General features: G+C 40.9%; 1 protein-coding gene and 1 long non-coding RNA gene across 9 annotated transcripts in view; both read right to left on the bottom strand.

The window, feature by feature from the left end:
* The window catches only part of LOC111259178 (uncharacterized), a 132,506-nt gene extending 109,611 nt beyond the window's left edge, over positions 1–22,895 (bottom strand). Inside the window, exon 1 of one of the 8 annotated variants that reach the window (XR_002679457.2) lies at positions 22,078–22,732. Coding sequence is in view for 7 of the 8 variants with exons in the window: in XM_022830957.2 (XP_022686692.1) it covers positions 22,078–22,194 (117 nt within the window). In the remaining variant the exon portion in view is untranslated. Of the gene's footprint in view, positions 1–22,077 lie in introns of all 8 variants that reach the window. The other 7 variants (XM_022830957.2, XM_022830951.2, XM_022830953.2 and 4 more) reach the window with 7 other exon arrangements.
* LOC111259183 (uncharacterized) lies at positions 12,611–13,518 on the bottom strand. Its single transcript, XR_002679460.1, has 2 exons — positions 13,305–13,518; positions 12,611–12,793 (listed from the first exon to the last, which is right to left on the bottom strand). It is a non-coding gene; the product is annotated as an uncharacterized LOC111259183 (long non-coding RNA).
* Positions 22,896–25,765: the final 2,870 nt, after the last annotated feature.

Below are 25,765 nucleotides of genomic sequence, written 5' to 3'. Positions count from 1 at the left end.
ATTGCCACCGTCACGACATTACTGTGCCGAGAAACAGCGCCGTCAGCAGTGTAGAAATGTCTCTAGGACAATAAGGGGTGACACGGAGTTCACGCGCAATTTCCGTGCAGGCGAAGATGAGTGACGACAGGGTCAGTTGTCAACAATACAGGCCGTGCGAACGATAGCGTTCGATGCGTATTATACGATGTTCATTAATACTATGGTATTATATTATAATATGAATACTATAATACGGATATGACGCTAATGCGGTAACGCTCGATCGGAATTAACCACAACTGATCTAGTTGTTGTTTGTGAATGACAACGGCAAAACGGAAACCGAGTCCGGCGTGTGAGAGGATGAAACGAATGGCTAAACTGTGAAACGCTAGACAAGGGTCCCCAGTTGACCAGCTCTGTTGGAACAGCGAAAATTCTGGTCAGGCTGACAGCCGAAATACGTAGGTAATCGTATCAGGAAACAAAGACTAACGCTGAAATGAAAAGGCATGGAAGATAACTGTAACAATTAAAAAATCAGTATAATAATTTATAAAATCCGCTAGAAAAGCCGGTAAACGAAGGATAAACATGCGAAACTGATCTGGCTAAGTTGCATATTTAACGCACATCGTAGATAGGAATGCAGTGAGACATTTTTCCTAAACTAAATTTGGCATTATAAATAATATTGCAATTTATTATAAGCCTATCTGTTTTTTATTGATTAATAATCGTTAGTTCCCAGCACTTCTCGTTTTGTAATTGTGTTCATCTAACGTGTATATACGGCTATGAAGGTCACGGGATATCTTCTGTGTTTTTAGATAATTAGACTGTGTGGATATGGGCAAACAGCTCTCACAGACCTATTTTGTTGCCTCGCCTTAAAGCGTATAAAGCCACAGAATTAATAAAATATAAGTATTATATATTTAATTAGCGTAATATAATAATATATAATTAATTAATGTACCACACATATTCAGTAACGGAATGTTGTACAGAATATTGTTTCATATACAAGAGCAGATGACTCTGGCCGCTTCTAAACCAGCGTTATGCCCGTAATGATAACAATTATTATAATTGTTCATCAACGCCTATATATACCACGCTTCACAAAATGTCTGAACCCGTTTAACTACGCCAGTTGGTTTATTAAAATAAAGGCTCCTCCGAACCGTACTGTTTTACCTATTTCTGCCTGTTGGGTCAGTTCGATTTTACAGGATTGCAAAGATGCAAAAAATATTCATAGGATCGCATTGTCACTTACCTGTAATGCAAGAAAATAGTTTTTTTGCCGTCAGATCAGAGACATTAGACCCACAAACACCTGCTCGCAATGCACCGCAGAAGCTATTGCATGCCACAGTCTGATAATACGTAGTTTGAAATTACTTTTTTTTTTTTGTCAGAAATTACGCCTGGAGTTCAATGGACCAACGCAAGTTGGGCTTAGAGAGTTCAGGGCGTCACCGGTTTGTGTCCGGTTAGTGACAGATAAATCCTATCTAATCTGTGTGAATAAGTAATGTTACGTGTATATAAGCCCACTGAAATCTTAACACAGACTTATGTTTCGAGTGGTCTAAAAATACAGTAAAATGCACGCATTAGTACCAGACATAATATATAATTTACTATTAATTAATTCCGTGGGTAATAAATAACACGGATCAAGCACATTCGGCAAACAAAGGACGCATTTGTTCCTTGACTCATGAAATGACAGCAAATTGTCACTGGAGCACGAAAAGCCTTAAACAACTATGAAGGCCGAGTTTAAAACATGAAAAATTACTAAAGGTTCTAAAAGCCGCAGTAAATTTAATTAGTTTGACATGGACCGTGGATGACACGTAACCTGCTTCAAATCAGCAACGGGGTAGCGTACGCCAATATGGCCGCCACTAGCAAGCAAAGACTGCTGTCCGTTTTATGTTGCGGAGATCAGACCATTCGAAACCAAACGCAATTTCAACAACGATCTCAGGCTATTCGACAGAGACGCTGGACGATGCATTTGGAGTTTACCCAGTGTGGAGTGGAGTGGAATACCCGTACTACTTGAAAGACAGGGAGCTAGCGAAATTTGTTAGGAATTGAGAATCAGATTGATTGTACCTGACGTATTTCGTTGGACCCCCGCAGCCTGGGATCACTGGGTTAACTATTATGAACCGTACTAAAAATGCATTGAAAGTATACGCTGATGTACGTACGTTTCCGACGACTCACGGTTCGTCTCTTAGACACAAAATTGACATTTACATTCTGTTTCTCTCTGTCATAGAAATCACAAATTACTATTTCACCTTCCCTCGATTTCTATCACAATTTTGTATTTTTTACCCATAACAAATCGTTTTTTGTCTGCAAGGCAGCCCCGACGCCTTGCCTCCTTATACGCATTTTACCAGGACAAGAAAATGTAGTTAAATTCAGTCTAAACTCAGATGCACAGTAGTTTAATACCGTTAATTAAGCTGCCATATTCCGAGCCTCATAAATAATCTGTTCTCAGTTCATCCAAAACGTGGCACTCTCACGGGAAATCCTTAACCGTAATATGATCAGGCACGTAGTGAACCACGGAGAAAAATAAGTTTCCAGGAAGTATGGATCTTTACACGTGCATGCAACGTCAGCGTCATACTTCAGATGACAGGTTTGCCAGGAAAGGATCGACTGTTTTATACAAGGAATAATTATAACGAATATGCACGCCCCAATTATAGCTGCTAACTGCCCATTGTGTACGTTTTGAGTCCAAAGGCCAGTTCTCACATGTCTAAATATCACCTTCTTTAATGGCTAATTATCTAGAGTAGACAGAACGAACCTAAACAGTAAACACAGTTTACGTTAGCTTTTGATCAGCGGAGTTTCCCTAATCACATAGTAATTCTGTCACAATTTGTAGACAGGCCGAAAGGACCATTCTTCAAAGCATATGAGAAAGCTAATCAATGATGGAGGTCGTAGGAGAGTTAGAGGACGTTTTTAAGCACGATGTTATCTTGATTTCGTAGCTAGCCATCTAAAACGGAGAGCACAGAGTGACTTAACCATTGCGTTTATGATATATCGGCCTGAAAGTGTAGTACCATCGACGACAACTCGTACAGACGCTTTCACTAGCCAACAAGCAGGGACCTCGCATAATGGACAGAGCTGACAATCCCGTTTCTGCAGAAACGCACACGAAATGCTACTATTTGGCGTATGTTTGTGCCAAAGTTTACCAAAACGTTACAACGTTCCTGCTCCTTAGTCGGAAGCCCTCGCGTCATTATCTTCTCGTCACTGACGAGGAGATTTGAACACATCACAGGTGTTTGATAAGATATGATATGGCGTCACCGGCTCTACACAGATGCTCCGCCTGTTCGAAATTCCGAACGAGCAGGCATTAAACTATGCTCCACTTGTAGCATCACTGCGACATTAATTTGGATATTCCCGTAAGTACTTATATTATATTGCTGTATACATATATAGACGTTGAACCTTTTAGCAGTCGACGTAACGTTCAACTTGCCTTACCAAGTTCATTAAACAGCCTGCCGAAGACACCTGAATTTAACGGCTGTGATTTTCAGATGTTTACTAGCACCTCTAGCTTTCGGTGCATAGCACAGAATATTAGAACAAACGAAGGACATATTCTCTCGTTCTATTTAGGAGAACTCCCTTACGGGTAATAAGGGCAGTCGGCTCGCGTAACAGAGTCGAAAACATTCGGCTAGGTGGGTGCGTATACAAAAAAAGTACTCGTACGGTACCGATTTTTCGATAATCTCTAAGAGCAGGCGACATTTATATGAACGGCCACTAGTATTTGGCCCTTTTCTCAAGTATATTATTTGCTTGACTTTAAATATTCCCTATGCGATTTGATTTTTATTGTAATTGATAATTGACGAGTATTAACAAAAGAAGATGTTCTTCTCTTTCTGTCGGAAAGGAGTATTTGTTGGCAAGTGTCAAAACCTTGAAAACGTTCAGAATAGCTTAAGGTAACTCTGTTTTAAATAATATTATTCAAGTGTTTCCATTACTCTGTCATTTAATAGTCACTAGTACTGTTACTCCCGAAGGCAAACTTTGTTCGAGACCGTCCTTATAAATGGCAGTTGTACCAACTTCTCTAGTGTGCGAAGCAGAAAAATTCTAACTCGTCTTTAAACAATGGCGACAATCTGATCCGCTGTAAAAATGAATAAAATAAGGAAAAAAAAATCTGTCTTGGTCAATGCATTATCGAACTATGCTGTTTAAACGACGAGAAACATCGATGTGTTGAAGTGGCAGGCAAAATACGCTTCACTTGAAACGGATTATGGTTTGATTTTTGAAGAATAAGGCCATCGCGAGTGCCGCATGATGCTTGCAGGTTCGTTCTAGGCGGAAACTTCTGTTGAAGGTCTCCCAACAATTCACTATACTGCCGCATAGCTAACGTTGTTTACCTCGTCATCTATTGATTATTAGAATATTTTGTATAGATATTGAAAGAGACAAATGGCGTATTGCTCGTTTAGTTTACCACGCTCTGTATAGGCTGGATCCACGTCGCCGGGTTACAATTTTCGTTGAATATATAAATGCATTACGTTAACTTATTTTTTTTTATCTGGCTCGACTTCTGGCAGTGGTAAATATATCCATATGAGTATTACTAATATGTGTACTAGAACTTTTGCGGCATGATTATAGGTTCGTCCAGATGAAATTACCGTCACCAAGGGATTATATAAATACATAAAAGAAAAAAAAGAGACAAACGTTTAGTAGCATATAGTTCTTCTTTAATACTTTTTCGGCTCAACTTAATTCTATACAAAGGCCTACTAAAACGGTGCGTAACGATGTCCGCATATTACCATTATGGTAACAAAGTTTCAAATACCACAGTGAAAAAATGTTGTTTTTATGAAGGCCGTTCCCATCCACTCGCATTTTTACGTTGAAATTTAGAATTGTTCTTGATACCACATTCTTAAACTAGTAGATACAAACGGATACTTTCTACATCCTATTAGAATAAAAACAAAGTGGAACCAACAAGCCACTATATAGGCCTACCATAAAATGACGTCGTTATCGAACTTGATGGCTGTGGCATAGGCCAAAACTGATTGATTGCTCCTTATAGAATAACGGACGAGTACTGCTTTGGCCACTGGCTTCTGTATATAATTCAATGCTTGTTTGTTCTCTAGTCTCGGTCTACCGCAGCGCAAGCCCTCAGCACGTCTCTGTCAAACGCGTACGTCCAGTTGAGTTGCGACCGCTTCTTTCTCTGAATCTCAATGGTCATAAGCGATAGTTAAAGATGTCGCTCAACCCTGGTACAAACAAACCATGACTCCTAGTCATAGACTATTGGCTAAATTTAGGCTGCATCTCGCCATATGAGTTCTTCAGCGGACTCTTCAACCCGTTAGCCAACCGTTGGTTATTCCATTCTGGTGCAAAGCTGTAGTATAAATTGACTTAGCAAGCACAGTATAAAAAGGAAGCAAGTCATAGCCTCAGAAGAGAGGGCCTGAACGACCATTGTCGCACACATAGGCAAACAGACGCCCAATAGACGCCCACAAGAGAGCCTCACATATCGACGAATGATACTGACTACGAACAGCCCAATATAGGATGATCTCTAGTCAGTTGAGAGGGATGCTAACATTTGAGAAAACTTAGAAAAAAATCGGCTTGGACTTATGCGTATCCTTCCGAAAGAAGCTATTTCGACTGTTTTAAGAATGCGCTGTGAGAATTGACGTGCAATATATTATACAACGTTAGGTATGTGCGAGTTAACTTACTTTTCGTGACAAGTTTCGTTTGGTCAATATTGAAGTATAACAATCAGCATTAATAATTGGTGTTACAACAACAGAATACCGTATTCAGTCGCACCTCTTTGACCGGAGCGCTGTCTACGATAGATACGTAACCATATGAGATTTAACCCATAAAGGAATATGGCACTGCATCGAATATAAACATGACTATATAGAAACGAGAAAACAATGGCTGAAAAATGATTTAGTGAATTTCACTTAATTTTCGTTACACAGCCACTTCTTTCAGCGCAGCTGTTAGCAGGGTTACATAAACATGGAGCCAAACATGTACAATCTTATAGTGCTGATAACGTACCAAGTATTTGATTTTCCTTGACCACTTCAGCATCTTCCGGGCCTTCTGCATGGGAACAATCCAAATATTAAATTCCACTCTTGAAAATTCACTACTCGCTATACGCATGCACACGTGACGCTGCACGCGATAACAGTCACTTCAACACAGCTTACATCAGTTTGCTGTTACAAAGGCACTGATGTGATATAAACGGAGCTACGGCTCTATTTCAGCACGATACTGTTGCCAATGACCAACTGGGCGATCGGAGCGAATTGAGACGAAACCATTCGATATCAACCCCACATAGGCCATGTAGCTTCAGAGACCCGCCCCACATTTACACCAAAATAGGCGACAACACCCAACGCAGCCAGAAACATACAATCGGCAACACCCCCTTCAACATGGACATCACTTTCTAGACCTCTGTGTCTCCCTTTCGTGCGATCGAGTGCGAGACTAGATTTTATTTTTCCTCATTGACTTTCCCGGTTTTATGTTCCATTTTTCCCTTAACGTCAGTGCACACCCGGCACTCAAGCACAGGCCATCCCACTAAGGACATCCGGGACTAGAGCGGGTCATTAAATCTGTTGTTAAATCGATTCACTGATTGGACAAAATGAGACGCCCGTAATGGTTCACGGATCGTGAAGTATACATATAATAAGAGCCGTTCTTATCCCTTAAGGCCGAAGAAAAAAACTCCGGTAGGCTAGACGGTGTTATACTGAAAAAGTCGGAAATTGTGAGAGGGGGTATGCTCGAAACGATTTGAAGTCAACTAACAACACAAAGGTAACTAAAGCCAACCTATAGAAGTTCCTCTTCAGTAGATCGAGGGCGGTCAATATATATTCATGGTCCTTCTCAGTCATTCGCCTCGTTACATCAGCTATGATCTATTGCCTAGATCGATTGGCGTAGTTTAGTTGTACTTTCACAAGGCAATAATATCATTTGACTAATGTGGTTCGAGAAGTTTAGAATAATCATTTTGTTAATCTTTCTGCCGCCTACATATAGTCATCACTAACAAACATCCATGCGGTCATAGTTCAGACATACAAATCAAACAGTGCACACGTGCAGAATAAACGTACAGCTGGTCACGCACAGAAGACATTGACAACGTCACCAGCATCCGGAAAGCTGCGAGTTGGAATGAGTTTTGATATTACAAATACGTATTGCTACACACTGAGCATTTAAAGCACTCCGATGTATTCGTGAGGCGCTGGTCGGACCTGCTGATGAGAATGTCCCCAGTGCTTCCAACGGTATTGGGAGTACGCACTTCAGTCTACCATTGCAGTCAGTCTAGAGAGCGGTCGTCAAGACTCAGCGCCGCACAAGCCTCTGTGGCAGGTTTTGCTGCATCTTTAGTCAGGTCAACAACGCGATCGTGAGCTGCGTGTTGTTATTTGTTGCGTTTTACGTTACATCTATCTCTTTGAAAACATAAGGCTGAATCCCTCCACGCCCTTTCGATGTCTATAGTCGCTGCTACCGTCCTAACCACCGGCCGACTTATCAGCTAGCCACTGAGAGGGTTTCCCGGTGCAATATCGCTCCGTCGGATTTTTCACCAATGGCATCACCACCGGTGCATCCGCGTGGCTTAGATATGGAAGCGATTCAACTTCGGAGGATGTGCATCGTACCATGGTGTCACACCACATTCATGTTCAGCTCATTCATTCCGAATAATGGCGGTGTCCGTACCATTTCCGCTGGTTGACCTACAGTGGAACCCCAGCAGTCAGCTGGCGCGCACCATATAAAAGCTGCTGCTTCATACGAGAACGTATGCGCACTCATGGAAGCGCAGCCCTCATTCGACATGAGGTTTAAAAAGTCGCTGAAGCAAACCGAAGATGCCCCTTGATTTTGTATGAGTATATGTCCTAGAGAAACAGAAGCCTGCAAAAACATCAAGTATGATGTATAAAAGCTATGATAATTAATCTATAAATAAGGCGAACGTCAGCAAAGCGTATAACGATACTGGTATACCATAAGGACATAGAAACGAACCCTACTTGAAGGCACTAATCACTTCGGTCCGTATAATTTATTGTAGATAGCAACAATTTCATGAAAAGAAAAACAACTATTGAAATTCGTCAAAAATTCAGACATAAAAAATTGGCACAATACTGAATAAATCACGCTTGCTTATGGCATACTGGTCAACGCAAAGACTTCCCCCGTCCAATTTTCTCTATTCGTCATACAAAACCAACGGAACGAATCAAATACGTTACGCACAGCCACGCCATTACGACTGTAGGATAATTGTCAGTGTTTCTGGTATTGGCTGAGCTCGTTGCCCTCAAAACGTGAGCGTTGTGCGACCATTCAAAATAAAGTCAGAGTACATGTGGTCATTCAGTGAGCCATTGTGGAAAACTGTGCGTACATACGGGAGCTATTGAGTCACCGCCATCATCACTACTTAAGCTAGTACAGATAGAAGTCTATGTAATGGTAAGATCAGCATCATGAAGAGTGGCATAGACGATTGTAGGAGCAACAGTACATTAACCGTTGCCTACATTTCTATCGCCAGTTCAGCAGCTACAACACCTACAATGATAGGCGCTTGTGAATAGTTGACTCGACAGCTCGAGATCACGACGTCAGCTCGGCGCTTTCGTTGATCGTGCCACAGAAGATGGATCACAACGTCATCCGTTTCTGTCCAAGTTAGCGCCAACTTCAGCATCATGGATACATAGCCAAGCAGTCAGTTTCAGCGCCAACGTGTGTGACAAATGGGGACTGATCATCAAGCCAATGCTAGAATACCCTAATCATAATAATAACAATCACGATAACAATAACGCTATGAGTAAATGACGTACCTCTTGTGCTTGGCTGGTAGCCTGCTGCTGTTACGGGGAAGGCGACGACCACGTCCAATCACGAATCAACGACGGACAATCACAAAGTCTGTGCAAGATAGTTATTGGAAATTGTGTCTCAGCCGGAGCGAACTCCTCTCGCTTCGACACACGCGTATGCACGCACATGCATAGACGCTTCCATGCAATTTTTAGAAGAATCATATACTTGCTTTCTATTATTACGTAGACGAATAGCTTTCTCGTTCATTGTTGAAGGAAGTGATAGATAAATTGACACGTACCGCTACGTGCCTTGGTGATAATGAACTTTTCTTTTCTTGGAAAATATTTAGAAATCAACCATTTTACGGGTAGGTAATCGATTTCAATTTAATCGTACACACTATGCTAAATTTCAGTGCAATATACTGCTTAACGCGAAAACATGAAAACACGCTAATTTCCATAGCATGATCGTATGTACCGATAATTGAACTCTGTGGTTTTCCAAATTGTTGCAAAACGTTCATATTTTATAGCATCTCCCTGTATATGGTAAAGGAAAGATAAATGTTGCATATCTGAGTCAAGCTTCAGGCTTGACACACAGCAGAAGCTAAAATAAACACAATGTTTATTCAAATTGGCGTGTAAAAGCTATTTGGAAAGCAAGCCTTCATATAAGCTATTGACTTCACGCAAGTTATGATACTTAAATGTGTATTTCTATTATTATCAATACGTTTGCGTTACTGAGAATGTTAGAAAAAAAAGGGACTCGTTTTACTTTACAGGAATTAATCCCACCTGTAAGCTTAAATTAGCTACACCGACTTTCGTAGCACAGATATGTCTGTCCCTTAGCGCATAGCTACTATCTTTGTGCGGATGTCCCTTGGGGCGGCCTTTTTATCGTTGTGATTGTTATTGCCGCCATTGTTATTCACTGGCGTGGATAAATCCGACAAAACAGTAGCCGATTGACCTTCCCTATAACCAGTCCAATGTCCATTGAGGACCATCTCAAGCAGCGTTACACGCTGGAGCGCTTTCGGGGTATAGCCAGCCACATTTAGCACGATATTAACAACTGCCGTTGCTGTGGGGGCGTAAGTACTGATGTTGGGCGTTGAGCCGTAACCCCTGAATACGAACAGTAGCACGGATACGGCGCCAGAACAGTAGAGCGTCTCAACGCTTTGTCGAAACAGCGTCGACGTTCACCGCTAAAGCCATCCCCTTACTTAGTGAGTATATAATCAGTTTGAATCACAACCCACCAGGCCAAACTCCATCCGCAACTCCATAATAGTTCATCATAGTTGCCGGCCGAATTTTTCAACCGGTAATCATTCCGTGGCTCGACATAGATCAGCCGTTCCCACACAAATGCCTTCGCTTATACGAGTGAGTAGATCCTGGTTGGCTAAGAAGTTCAATAATGATGGCATGTGTTACGAGGTCGGGTAAAGAACTGCCTTGCCATACACCCTCTATTGGAAAATGGCTTTCGAGGTACATTCAGGATTGCCATAAGCGTTTATGGGGACTAGGATATGTGTGAATTTAACGAGTGTTAACAATCAGCGCTGACGTCGGTAAAATATGCCGTACGTATTCTATGGAGGCGTTAAGCAGGCCGAACGTGTAGTTCCACAGTAGGCCTTGACTTTAGTTTTCACCTAAGCAAAAATAGCCTTTCACGAAAACAACAGGTTTCCTTTTATGTCTTATGTCTTAGCCGACTATAAGCCTAGTGTTGTTTCCAGCCTACGATGATTCCGATAAGCGTCGCTTTGCATCGGATACACAGTGTTTTTTCGAGCACACAAAATCATCGGCTAGAAGAACAGGTTTCTTTCCCTAGTGACATAGCTCTGGATTATTCGCTTTGCGAAACAAGACTCTGTTTGTTGATTGATAAGTACATTTTTAGTCTGTGTAGGTGAATCTGTGTTTTTCAGTCTCCATAAAATAGGAATGCCCACAGTGAACCACCGCGATTTCAATGGGTGCGTACTATTTAAATACAATTTTAATATATATCAACATGAACTGCGACCGATACCCGTTTCCATGTTACGGTGCAAATGTTGCAGTATATATATATACTATATATATATATATATATATATATATATGTATATACGTATAGTCGACTTCTTGCCATCTATGTATATCAACTCACCAAATCAGGCAGACATGATTAGCCCATTGGTGCCATTTTGAACGACCACTGACACGCAGAATAAATGAAAGAAGATACCATATACTTGCGTAGTGGCTGTTGCCGCACGATGGCCTATTTCCTTAAAGGACTATTGTGACCTGGCCCATTTTCACTTAATGTGCGAAAAACAACACAGCGACGAGTGAGTCGCTATGAGCTGTGTTGTTATGACGCTCTGAGCGTCTCTATTGCGTTTGTATTTGTTTATATGTTGTATTAAATAGAACAAAACCTGTGTGTCACACGATTAAGACAAGGTACTTAGTCGTAAATAGAGTCAGGCCCTTTGAAGAATTATCGTCTCTTTGTCTCGTAGTGTATTTCAGCTGCTTAGCTGTGTACATACAATGCCCTCGAGTGCTGCAGTGAACTTGGCGAAAGCTGCAGATCTCGATTGAAAGGCGCGAATAAGTTTACAGTTAAGTAATCAACTACTCAAAACCCAACCCATTCATTCAATAGGCTGTGGGTGGGTCATTGCTGAGGTCGGCACTGATCACGACCGTTTTGTGTTAACTACCGTTGCCGGCGAAGTGATGAAATTTTCACCTACAGAATTTACTACTATGTGTTGATAGGAATTTCTCTAAACCGGTATACAGGCGCTGCGTTACCGCCTACGTAGATTTGATTGATAGAACATATATCTTCTTATTTTGTTAAAGGCGGACAAGATTGTGATCTGAGGATTCGTGTGAAGATGTGACGTTAGGCTGGAAATAAAGCGCGTTAGTATTTCGTTTAATCGCATACTTCATTCAAGGTTTATGGAACAAGTGTAACAGATCTTTAGAAATATTGACATACCAAAGTTTAGCTGGTTAAGTTTGGTCTAATACTGCATAAGATATAAGCGTTAAAACAGCATAAGCCATTTTTTGTCACCATTCCAATCGTTTCCTCTCTCACGGTTGTACATAATGCACCCTTATCTCTTCGTCCCCACGTGTCCAATGCAAGAACCGTTTTCTGGAAAATATTTTCCGGGAAGAATCCGGCTTTGCCAGGAGATGTGTTCTATTGCCGATTTTCGAAGTACTATGGAAAAGATGGTACGAAATGACTTAATTTTGTAATACCTACACGTAAATGCATTCCTGTGTTTTTTACCTTTCGTACTTGCTACCTATGGAACTAATAATGAAACTGTGTATTTTTTCCCCTGACAACAGGTGAAACTTTCTGATTTAAGCTGACTTTCGCCAAATCTCTCAACACCAAAACGAAGGAACACTGGTCTGACATCACCTTCTGACTGGTCAGAAGGTCTTTGGGAATCAAACAGAAAGCAGAAGCGCTTCCTTATCACTGGGGAAGCTCTTCAGGCGAGCATGTCCTAGAAAGCTGTTGTTGATTTCAGTGATCTTCCCATAATGATATCTTACGATCGAATTCAGTACGCTCACTTTATTTACGCTCGATGCACATATCGCTGACATGCTACGGTAACAATCTATGCATGTGCCGACATTTCTGAACTTCTGAAACAATTTTCCAGATGAACTACGATGACAATATTCGTTTCCGAGAATGACTCAAGTGGGTAAGAGGAAGATGTATACAAATGCCCCTGTGAAGTAAAAAAAAAAAAAAGTGAAAACATTTTTTTCAAATGAATACTGTGTATATAACTATATATTATAGGATTTCTGGCTTGATTTACTATGACAACACTGGTAAAAAAAGAAAACTAAGCGAGAAAAACAAACTTCCTTCGAACTAGCGTTTCTACAGCAAACTAAAGCTCGAGTGGCGTAAACGTTGAAATCAGGCTTTCCGCTACTCCGTTTACCTTTGGGCGAATCGTTCTTAAAATTCCTACGACACTATCTATCAAGAAAGATCATCTCTATTTTAGACTGCTGAGTTAATTCGCGCTGCATTAGAATGTCCAAGTGGACGATGAGGTCCTGAATGGCGACAAATTTGCCGATGTGTCAGCATACGTAATATCACACCATACATTACGTTAACATAGATCGAAGAAAGCTTATATTAAATAATTAGGAAATAACTAAACAACACAGGAGCCTCTTGGTATTCCGCAGCTTTACACTAAGGTTGCTTCGGAAAAGAAACACCTGAGGAAGCTTGTAGCGTAGAACATATCTGGTCCTTTCTTCACCCAAAGTATTGGTGTTCTAATTGACTTTTCTTTGAGCCTTTTACAATTTTTTCGCTCAGCCTAATCGAACGCCACAGCATGTCACAATTCAGTTCTTGTAGCCGGCATGAATCTCCTTTGTTCCATGCTTCCGGCGAAACAGCCTTATCGCAAATATCGAGAGTAACAACGAGCTCACGGAGGTAAATTAGCATTTTGTGCTAAGGACTATGCTATCCAGTACACAGTCCATCCAATGAAAAGACCCACGACCCCGACGCGTCGTGGTAGCTTGGTTGCCATTTCAACACAGGAACGTCTCGCTACTTGGTGACCACTTCGAAGACTTGCACTAAATGTAGACCACGTAGGGGCTGTTGATGAAACCAAGGCATGATAGGAAGCAGATCAACAGGCCACGACTGGTGCACCAGCGCTACACAATCAAAGGATTCACCGCGATAATCTCCAAAGGGTCATTTGGCAAAAAGAAAATTTTCAAACCCAATCATCTGATGTGATGTGAAAGTTCCCTGACTATGAGAGGAGAAAGAACTAAAGAGGCGACGTTCAGCCCCCTCTGTTAGGTTACCTCTCCCAAAACAGCCGTCCCACTTGTGAATAGCACACGTAAACAGCTTTTGCTGCGCGAAACAAAACCCTAAGCCCGAATTCGCCAGATAATAATCGCTTTCGATAGGAGGCAAAACATTTTCTTTTCCAATGCTCCTCTGGGAAAAAGCAACGGTGGTGGTTTGCAACGGAGGCTGATTAGGTAAAGGTCATAGACGAGCCAAGTTGAGCCTATGGCGAGGCGACTATTTGCTACTTGCCGGTGGCTTGAGCTGAATACCTCGTTAGGTAACAGTCAAATAGCCATTTCTAGATACGCGAGTTCGCATGGAAAACGTCTACACAGATGAAGTCTGAGTCTAATACGCTTGTAGAGTACAATATGGCAGTATCCGAATAAACAAGGAAAATAACACTGCATTGATTGCGAAGCTACACATATTACGCGTAACGGCCTAAATAAGAAACAATCGACCGATTTTCTTGGGATAAAGCATATGTCGTTGTTATCGTCGAAGGCTGTACTTAGCCTGAGGTCACCTACTGACCATCTTCGATGGGAGCCGCATGAACGTGTTCCGTCTACTCAGATTAAAGCATACTCGTTTCCGTGAATTTCTATTTTAACTAGCTTGGTACATACTTAGTAAATCAATATAAAGCTCGTGCACAACAGCGTCCGACACTAGGCGGCTTGTCATATTCAAGCCTGTCCTATCAAAAAAGTATAACATCACTGACCTTCTACGAAGGTGGCTGTAATAAACGCGTTCCTCGTTTCCAGCCTGTTGTCTCCTGGCACTTATCTGTTATCGAATGGTAATGCAAACTAACACGATTTGTAGATGGGTCAAAAATGTATCCCTCGCATTGTTTAGTTGTTTTGCAAAGCTAAAAAAGTGGCAGAAGGAACGTTACGAGAATCTTTTACATTATGCGACCTACGAAAGATCTACCAAATTTTGTCGCTTCTCCCTCTAGATACGAGCAGAAAAATATATTGTGCAATTTATGCTTTATTTGTCCCAAGCTACGTGCGTTAATTATTGTTATTATTATCAATATTAAGTACGTTAGTATTATCGCACAGTAGATATCTAATACGCGTTCTTCATATGTAGCTTCGGGGGAGACAATCTTTCTATTGCTAATAGGACTCTAGTGTCCTGATTTTCAGCTGTATACATATATATATATAGGACCAACGGGTCTGCTTTGCAGAGATCCACCTAAGACGCTTACAGATTTTTCATACCTTTAGTCTGAACTAGAATCTTTAACTTCTGTCGTCTGATCGATATGAATAAGTAACGCGTTATGAGAAATCGCATGCACGATGGAACGAACGATAATTTGTACGGCACGTTAGAGATCTGACTGCATTCAATGCTCTAACTGGCCTCTTACTGTAAATCGCTGGAGCAATGAGCAGGTACAGGACAAATGTAAAGAAGAAAATCTGTCTAATCGCTGCAAGGAAAAGGTTAGAATCTGGCGTAATCAATATCTAACATATAACTTACTATACGCAATCAGAAAGGATGTAACACCCCGATTCACGTAAAACGATTATCAAAATTTTATGGACTTATTTGCTTGCTTAGTACTGCAGAACTATGAAACCTGGCCACAGCGAAAATTGTTCATTAGAACAATTATATGTTTTTTCATTTTAGATCTAAACACGTCTGGTACGAAGGACCACACATTACACGCACCACATGTAAGCGCCGGAAGCTACCAAAAATGATGGTGTTACCTTTTGCAATCTAAAATGAAACGAAGTGAAACTTGTTTAGTTTGAAGCCGAATGCTAAACTCAAATTCGTCGTAACTGTTCGAGACCCGACTAAGGGAAAACCTTGACATATTCTATTATCATCTGCTAGTCATGATATGACCTTGTGATAGCTGTCGCGTTTTCCTGTGTTGATTGTGCCTTGCTGGTATCGTAATCAAGATGGTCCTGCGTTATCCTCGAGAAACCAAGCGGATGGATAATGTACAAACATAGGTGCCTTTCTGAAGTTCTCAGCCGCCGCCTAGAAAAAAAAAACGAACTTCTTTTTGATGATTTGTTTTTGTGTAGATATTTCAAAGCACAAGTGTTTTTACTCTGAGGAATTTCACAAACTCTTATTAAAACATTGCCCGAAAACGTATTGTAAGCACATAAACCGAACTTCATAGAACGCCTTCATAGAATTTGCGCCTTTCGTTAGAATAGCATGTAAAAATCAAAAATAACACAGCCTTCAAACGGTCTACTGCATCGTGTTGGACGAAATACCGCATAAGGTCAACAGGCTTAGATAAGCAAGGCCATTTGCAGCTTTTTACCAAAAGAGTGAAGAAGAAGAAGAAGAAGAAGAAAACTACCAAAGAATGAAAAATAAAAAGGCTAAATTGCCTTATGTGTGGCATCTTTTTAGTATATCAGCACCAAGCTGTACGAAGCTATGTCGTTTGGTTTTTAGCTCCGTACGCGTGAATGGCTGTCCTCCGGGTTTAAATTGGAGCCCACGAGAGATTTTTTTTTATACTTTTTCGTCTAAAACAATGTTTTGCTGGAAAGGTAGTTTTCACTACAGGATTTTTTTCCAAAAGTCAAAGCTACACGTAAAATCACAAAAAAATGTTAGAACCGCTTTTAAAACGACTAAACTTTATATGCAAACCCTTTTTCGTTCGTAGTATAGTACGTATAGAAGTTATTTGGGTTATCAAAAACCTATTGACCTTTTTCAAGCTAATATTGAAGCGAATGTTTTCCATATTTTAAAATTACATTTTTAATCTAGATATATGCCATTTTAACTATTGGCTTTCTATCTTTTTGGTAAAAGCATGGCTCTACCACTGTAAAACTTCTATGGCTTCTAGGCCAAAACTTTATTAGTGATTTTGCATTCCTTCATTGAAACAAAATGAACACCACTGAAATAAATCTCCTATCTACAGCGTCTCTCCGGCCAGTTAGAGATGTATGTGGTCTGGCGTTGTCATTGTAAAAGACGACGTTTTTTAGTTTACTAGTTGCAGTCAATTTTGTCCAGTGGCTCGTTATAGTTGTGGACAATAGAAATCCGAGAAATTACTCGTTCTGTCAAGCAGAAACGACTTATAATGCACGATTCCTCTCCAGTCCCACCGAATTTATAGCATTCCCTCCCCTGGCGTCACTCTGGATCATATCTGATTTTTTGATTTGCCAATAATCATTGTATGAAACCTATTTTTCACTAGCCGTGATCAACCGCCTAAGAAATGACTTGATTTCATTGCATTTCTATAGAGCGTTACAGATAGAAGTACGAAATCGTAATTCGTGTGGTGTACAAAGATCAAAGCTTTTCTTCTTATAGCCCGCTTTCTTCGAATAGTTTTTCTTCTTCATATAAAAAGGTCGATCTTCAAAAATTTCTTTAAAAAAAATTAGCCAAAATCGTAGAGTGAACTGGGCCCAATTCCCTATTTTGAAAACCCATATGTATGTCACTAGGGGCATACTTTAAAGTTCATGTAATCTTCATGCATTTTTTCGCATACAGAAAAAATGTTGTTCTTGTCTGCTATTCTTTTAGATTCTATAAGAAGTGATTCCTTTTTTGGGACCGGGCGATAGCCTCATTAAGTCTGTCGGGTTATTGGAGAATATTTATAAAAAATAATAAAAAAAGTCGAACGGTATGTTACCCGAATTTATGATTGATTACTAACCTCATTATGTAAGTATAAGAAAGTATTACTTTTAATCAGTTTTTTATTAAGTTCACCTTATCCGAATTTCGAACCCCACAGCTTCGATTCTAAGAGTAATACCTCGGAGTCCATGTAAAGGTAAATTCATTTTGGAATATATAGTCACATACAGTGTCAAATAACGTCCAAGTCGTCCGTTTTTTTCTGTGTCTGTGTGTGTATATTAAATATACATAAATAAAGGGTAGATATATTATAGAAAATCGTATAATGGCACCATCAAATATTATAGAAGATTGTAAAAACATGAAAACTCGATGTTCATCACCTCACAAGCATAGCAGCACGTAGTTATTAGTGGCCTTGGCTTTTTTCGTCATATACCCGCCATGTCTCTGCCGGGTTCGTTATCTATGCGATAAAACTAGGTGCCACGGACGCCTCCCTGATCATGCATTTGATGCAGACGAAGACGCCTGGTATCTTCGTTTTCTCGTCATTCCTCCTGCTAGAAGTCTACTGTGAGCAAAAAACACAGTTTGCGTTATTTAAAAAGCTCATGTGTGGCTAGTGGAATCAGCTGCATGAAACGCTTAGCTATTGATCGCAAGGCAGACGCGATAAAACAGCGTCAACGTAATGCTTACGTTCTTCAGCGATTGTGTGTGTTGGCCTGTCGACGTTCGTCGTGTTTTTGACTGAGTTTATGTCTAAGTGCATGTGTACATTGTCTTATAAGGTAACGCCTCTGACAGCTTACCGCCCGTCAAAACTATTTTACTACCCGCAGTCTTTATCTGTCACTCGAAGGCATTTTTGCCTGTGACTTGGTCGCCGTTTTCTCTTTCTTCTTCTCCTTTTTGTTCGTCTTTTTCATCACAACAACAACAAACAACAACGATAACAGTAAAAAAAGTGCCCAGTAAAGATGTCATTCATAATACTAACGTTTCTGTTGTATGTGCGTGTGTGTATGTTAGTTTGTTTGCCTTAGTATATTTATCTATATGCTCGTGTATGTATGTGTGCTAAGTAGGCGACCGCCGACAGCTGTGTCGCGAGCACATAATGGAAAGTCGTATCAGCAGCCCCAAAGATGAAAGCCACCGAGTTGAGTTGACAACGAGGCCAATCTACTTGTTGTTCACGAATGGTGGATGGATGGATGGATGGATGGATGAATAGGTACGAGGTATGAGATATGAGATACATATCATTGAAGAACACACGAGCGCTGACTACTTGCCTAGCTATTTACAAAAGCTCGTCAAAAAACGACGAAGGAGGAATATAAAAAGAAGCGGGTGTGGTGGCAAAAATAACGCGGGGCTACAGCTGCAGCCGTACTAAAAGTAAGCATGATGAAAACAGATGGTGAAAGCCCTTCCTTGAACAATCGCCCCCGTAAAACTATGCTATAATGCAGCGAAGCCCGGTTCGTCTCTGTTGTGTGGCAGGGATGGCTGAACTACCCGAAAAAGAGCAGCTCGAACGCTACTGGTTTGCTTGCCCGTAAGGCAACTCCTTTAATGGAACAATAGCGTTCTCAGTCAGTCAGACAGGCCAATAGGAGTAATAGTGCAGTGAAATAAACAGTGTTTACTATTATAAGCGAGCTAGTAAGACTCATAAATGACGATGATCAAATTCTTCTAGTGGCACTGAATTACGGCAATCCTCTGTACGTGAAACAGAACGTTATTTTTCAGTGTTAAGAGAAAAGACGTTTACTCTTCGTATATAGCTATCTTTAATAGTCATTGCCATAGAATCACATTTGCATTGCCTTGTAAAAAAGACTCAACCTTTCAATTAAACGATTGTACTTTCGTTTAGCCATTTGTCATAGAATCTGCTACGCGAAGGCACTAGTAGACAGCAGAACGTCCTCTGTACCGACAAAGGACAAAGGTCGAAATAGGACTAGAGCACCGGGCACACATTCCCCCCTACATCATTACAACCACAATATACTAGGAACAGATGAAAATAAGAATTTAATGTGTACTAATGGAACAATAACTAATGGAAAAGCGCTGGCTAAAGCCACAGCATTAACGTGACAAATCCCCAAAAAAAGGAGCCCGGCATTCGCAAACGGGATTTGCACATTAACCTCTTAAAAATAATAGAGAAAAAACAACACGATATTTAATATTCCGATTGTATTTAGGACCTTTGTAAAACTCGAATACCACAAGTATAGGCACTGGAATCTTTCTTCTTTTTTGCCTGTCCAATGCGGTCTTCTCTGTGTGGAGTTCAGACTCGCCCGGGCACTGCCTTGACAGCAGATTCATTGAATTTCATCGGAATTTTACTGTAAAAATTGGGAGACAATATAGAAATACAAGGACATTCGGGGTGCACTAAAGGCAGCAGAATTATCTAAACCTAATGTCGGCAATCGATAACTATCTAGGATCCAAACAATGATGAAACACAGGCCAACAATAGGCTATAGGATTCCTGCTTATGTCTAGCACCACAGACAGACGTCATATTAGTTTCAGGTCCCAGCTCAAGCGGACCTGCTTTCGGACTCAAAGAACAATATTTCGGTACATTTTTAGGTATTTGCTATCTGATAAAGCTGGTAGCAGCAAGCAGCCAATCTGGAAGCTCATCGGGCCATCAAAAGGAACCAGGGGAGGATTTTCTTCTATGATTCAAATGTGTCCTAAATGTCAGGTAGCTGTTTTACCGCATATCTATTTAGTCCTTAAAGTTGCATATCTTAGGAAGCGCAGACCAATTTAATCCGCGTTACTGTGATGGCATGACGGTGCAGGCCAGGGTACAGACTATTCGAGGAAGATTTTGCAAGCAGACGCCGTGAGGTCGAGTCGTATTTTTGTTTCTCAACGTAAAATTCACTATAAAAGTGACAACTGTAATTACTCAAATTCAACTGTTTGAAGCTTTGGGCGTAGATTGATGTCAAAGCTCGACTTTCTAAAATTATTTTCTAAGCAATTTTGTTTCAACGAATTTATCTTTGCGCTTCTATTAGTAGAGCATTTGATTTAGCGTGTCAGTTGCCGGTAGTGCCGTTCAGCATTGTTGCATACGTCTGATCACTTGGCCAATCTAGCTGCGATCATGGGTCTGGCACAAATAAAATCGATCAAGCCGCTATTATAGAATGATACTTCTAGAGATACAAGTGTTCGGAACGCTTGTATCAGAAACTCAATGATCAGACAGTTATCATTAAAATGGTACCGTAGAGCAATTTCTCTAGCAGCACAAAACGGCTCGTTTTTTTTTTTATTGGTCATAAGATTTCCATATTCAGCTCTAGGCAGTATAAAAGATTTTTCGAACATGTACAAATGTGTTTCGGTTCAATTCAATGCAATTCAAGTTTCTGGCTACTCGATCAGGTTCTAATATTTAGTCTAAATCGGAATATTAAAAAGAGAAATCATGCGATAAACCGAGAGTTTTTAGCCAAGTAGGATATTTTGTTCAGCTTCCTGAGGCAGCTTCACTCCGTAGCACGTTTGCTGACTACGCACGAGCGCTACGTCTTGCTTAGGATGCTAGAGTACGATGAACATGGCTGACACCGTCAAAGTTACCTGAGTCACAACTGTTAACTCGCCAGCTACGCCCAAGGGTAATCTATTAGAGTAGCGTTGTAGCTAGATGTATTTTAGACAGAGATGTTTTTTTCATCTTCACGCCGATATTATTATTGGCGGTGTTATTCCGTAGTTACAACATGGTGTTATTGCTTAAGCTACATGCCAGGTGCAAACGCGCCATTTTCTGCTTCGTTCGGCTCGAAACGGGTTGAGGTATGACGCCCTTTTTCCAGAAAACGAAAATTTCCATTAAATAGAACTAATGTAAAAAACGAGAAGGTTTTTAAGACGAAGAAAAAAGAAACCAGAAGGAGAGACGAACGAAACACACGCACGTTTGCAAAGACATATATAGGTTTAACGGACAAAACTTCCCTGAACGCGAAATGGTTTGAGTGATGTGAATGATGAACATCTGTTTTCAATTGTTATGTATTTTTACTCAGATGGGAAGACTGGCAGATGTAGTCTCCAAAGAACAACTGAGATAAATGGAAATACTTCATAGGAAATCATCAGGAAGGTATCCTCTCAGGGAGCCAAACGTATGTGGTATTTGCAGTGACATATACGTTTCTCTAATGAGGAACGCTTTACCGTAATGTAGAATAAAGGAGAAAGCTATCACGAAATTTACACTTTTCTTTCATATGCACACGGAGTACAATAAATTCGATAATAGACAACAAACGATGCCGCTGCCAATTCCGGTTGTGTGTCTAATTTTTTTCTATGTAAGTTATTCGTTGCGTAGAATTCCCGTCAAAGAAACTTACGTCTTTGGTTGCGGAAAAATACACTAAAACTTTATCATCTCTCACTCCAAAATAGACATGCTCGCAGAAGTCGTTTTTCGCACCTGATAGATCCCTCCTGTTCAATTACCTTTTTTTCAGTGCCTCCAGCATCGTGACTTCGGCTAAAAGAGGTCGTTGTCGTGGTTGACGTAGTTTTCTTTACGGACATTGTTGAACTAATTTTGTTCGAGCTCTTCAACACCATTCTCGTTGCAGTCTCAAATCAACACAATGATCGAAACAAACTAACTTAATCCGCTTCTTATTAGTATTAGTAACAATTTTACACGAAACAAGCCACGATAGTCAAACCTCTCCTTTTTTTATGTTTACGATACAGACAAAGAGGCCACACAGCAAAAAGATTAATACAGAACAGACGAATGCCACTATACGAATGTTACCGACGACACAAAATGCTCCCCAAAGCTAAACTCCTACGTGTGTATCGTTTTTAGCAATTTTCCTGTCGAAAGGATATATATTTTTTGTTTTATTCGCTTCAAGCTGTTAGGAGTACTTTTCACTCAAAAGATCTAGGTAGCTATCGGCCGTCGATCCGCCGGTTGGAGTAGTTGTTTAAATAAACCACTGTCTGTTTACGGTTGGATGCACTGAGTACTGACTGCCCTATGGGTTTATGGCCTGCTGTCGCAGTGCTCAGGCACTCTTCGCTCTTTCCGTTCTTCCAGGGCCTCTAGCAGGCCACTGGTCGGTCTGCCGATGGCCCGAGAGAAGGAACGGCGTGCTTTCACATTGCACCGCAGTTGGCCACACGTCGTTGGCAGTGCCCTGTTTCGTCTTGCTGGCTTGATAGCGCTCGTCCGAATTTCACAGTTAGGAATATTTTAGGCTAAACTAGGCATAGGGCCTTCTATTTCTCCGAGTTTCTTTTACTACGTTCTAGAGCAAGCCCTAGCTTGTCTTACAGCGGTGCGCTTTGACCGTCGAGTCCGCCATCAGTGGCCGCCTCAACCTTGCGTTAAAGAACAGACAGCAGAAAAAGCGAGAGGGGTAGGCCAAAACACATTGCCTTACGGTCTGATCTGCCACATATTGCTGCGGTTTTAGCAGTTTGATGTAGTTGTACGACAGTAGTAGAGTTGAGTTTGACGGGTTCGCGGTTTTCTCTCTAGTTTTCATATCAGGCGGTAGCTGCAGCTCATACAAGGATTGAGCTTTTGGCGTGGGACTAAGCCTGTGAGGCTGTATCTATTCTGTGCGGACAAAACGTCTAGTACTGGCGATGGTAGTAGCGCAGGAAAAAGGCTCTTCGCAGCACCGAGAATAGACTGACTAACCAACCGACTGCTCCTCGTATAAGGAGGCAATAGAATAAAACGGGCAAGTAGTTGCAGGCCTAGCCGGGGGTATCATCGGGTAACCGGCGAAACGACCAAACCTGCTTAATAAGTCAGGCCCGTCTGTTTATATACGATAACGAGCAAAGGTTGCAGTTGTTGACGTCCGAAAGCCGATAACTGGCAGCTGGTCAGTTGTACTTGCCTTTAGTGGCCATACCCTCCATAAAAGGGGTAGCATAAATAAACAAACAGATGGAAACACTGTACGGATGTAGCTTCACATGGCATGACTATGGAGTGAACATTGGAGGAATAGCGCGAGAAGTCCTTATTCAGATACATTTGCTTATTTTGATTCGTCGGTAATAAAGAAACATTTTCGATACCGTATGTGGTAGTTATAAGAAGTATACTTTACTCATACTACAATCTACCCATACTCAAATTGTAATAAACACCAAATGGAAAGACAAACATTCCAAAATAAACCTGTTTAGTAAACATAACGTCTGTACCGCTTTTCTATCTTGTATTCTATTAACTTCATTGTGATCCCGGTCGTTGCGTGACTCGAGCAAACCAATTTGCTTGCTATTGAACGCTCACGTTAGTTTACGTGGATTGGGCAGGCATTACAGAAGAAAAAGAGTCGCCGCTAGACTAGCATATCGATGTATAGAATCCGCAGGGGAGCAAATAATCTTGAGGTCTCTAAGAGGAATCGTTTTCAGAACTATGGCTATGGCTATGGCTGTGGCTATTCCTAAAATGCAAATCGAAATCAGAATAAAGATCCGAACCAAAATAAAGAGAGCTTAGGAAATATCTTGCTACGACAACAAATAGAGATTGTAATACAGTACATGTGTACAGCAGAAGGAAGCCCTCAGGCCCGTTTCTAATGATTAAAAATAGTTTTCTTCTTGCTTCTACAGGTGTACAAGCAACTGAAGTAATGGCTTCTAGCGGGTTCTTTGTTCTATGAAACCTCGTTCCGTGCCCATGTCGTAAAGAGCTGATATTGACCCCCGAAAGTAATCACTTACCTCGGCCATTGCCCGCCATGAAATACAACACCGGTTTGAGTATCCGCCTGACGGTATCGTTCCCCTCAGACTAATTATAACACAATGAGATGCTTTTATATAACCTGACTTGCTAATTTGCGGTGTTGCAGTGATATTTGATCTACGAAAATATATCGAATAAGGCCAAATGTTTAGCATCGAACCAGATCCGATCACCTTTACAACTGTACATTGACAAGCATTCAGAAAATCTTATGTAATTTGATTGTACAACTTATTTGTTGCCGTCACTATCACTGACAGAACTTTTTCCAGATTTACATTCGTTCATCTGTAAGTATGCAGTTGGCATTGTCTTGCGAGGCAATCCTAAGGTCTTCTGCTTTCATCCATAAACATGGGACCATTCTGTAGACGTTTCCGCCATAAAAAGAATTAACCTTCCGTTCCATCTATGGCCCATTACTATGCGGTTTTTAGAAGGTCTGTACCATATATATGCACGTATTGGCCATTTTGGCATCAGTTTCTACGGAGTAGCTATTTTCGAGCCGGTGTTTTGATGATTGCGCAGCCTTTGCAATGATGAGTGGCGATGGAACCAGGATCGTAACGAATGTTTCGCCGCAACGTGAAGTCAGCTCTGAATGTCAGTCATGAAAACTATGAATGTAACCACGTACGCGCTGCTGTTATCTCAAAGTTTTTGTTTCGAATAGCGAGAGAAGGGTAGTAAAGCTATTCTTCTATGGATCGCTCGGTCATGACAAGGGCGAACCATTATATAAATCGAAATTAAATTGACGCTTCTGCACCCTGCTGGAGCTATTATAGCATGTAAGTAATGTGCATTCATTCACAATCATCCTTGTTTTAGCAGTGCCCAGCGGAGGGCGTACAGGCAAGAACATATAATCACAACCGAATTTTTTCGGCAGGATCAGCAATTGCTGTCGATTGGTGCTCCTCACGTGCTCCGGGAAAATTAACAAGACAGTATATTGCTCTGCAACTATATAGATACCTGTGCCATTACTTTGTCTTATATGAAGCACATTTTACTTCTTTACACTACATATGCTTAGAGATTTAGCACGCATTCGGAAACTTAGCTAGGTGTACAACACATTCCTTCGAAGATATATGTCATATTTAAATTCGGCGTAAAATTCACGCTAAAGGCAATTTTTCCCATGTACTACTCATTATGAAATACGCTATCCACTAAGGTCGCAGAAGAGTTGGCGTCACCTTTTTTAAACGTACGCGGTAAAAGGAACACTACGGGAATAGCAACCTTTTTACTTTCAGCCTAAGTTCAAATGATAGATTTTTGTTGTAAGAAGTAAAGATGTTCCTGGTAAAAATTCTCTCTCAGCACAGTAGAGTCCGCATCGTTCGTTGTATCGAAGGCACATTAAGATATCGGACATTGCGGACGAGG

The sequence above is a fragment of the Varroa jacobsoni genome, unplaced genomic scaffold (assembly GCF_002532875.2).
Source record: "Varroa jacobsoni isolate VJ856 unplaced genomic scaffold, vjacob_1.0 scaffold_302, whole genome shotgun sequence".
Lineage (NCBI taxonomy): Eukaryota > Metazoa > Arthropoda > Arachnida > Mesostigmata > Varroidae > Varroa > Varroa jacobsoni.
Note: the sequence above shows the minus strand (reverse complement) of the source record. Positions and strands in the feature narration are given on the sequence as shown.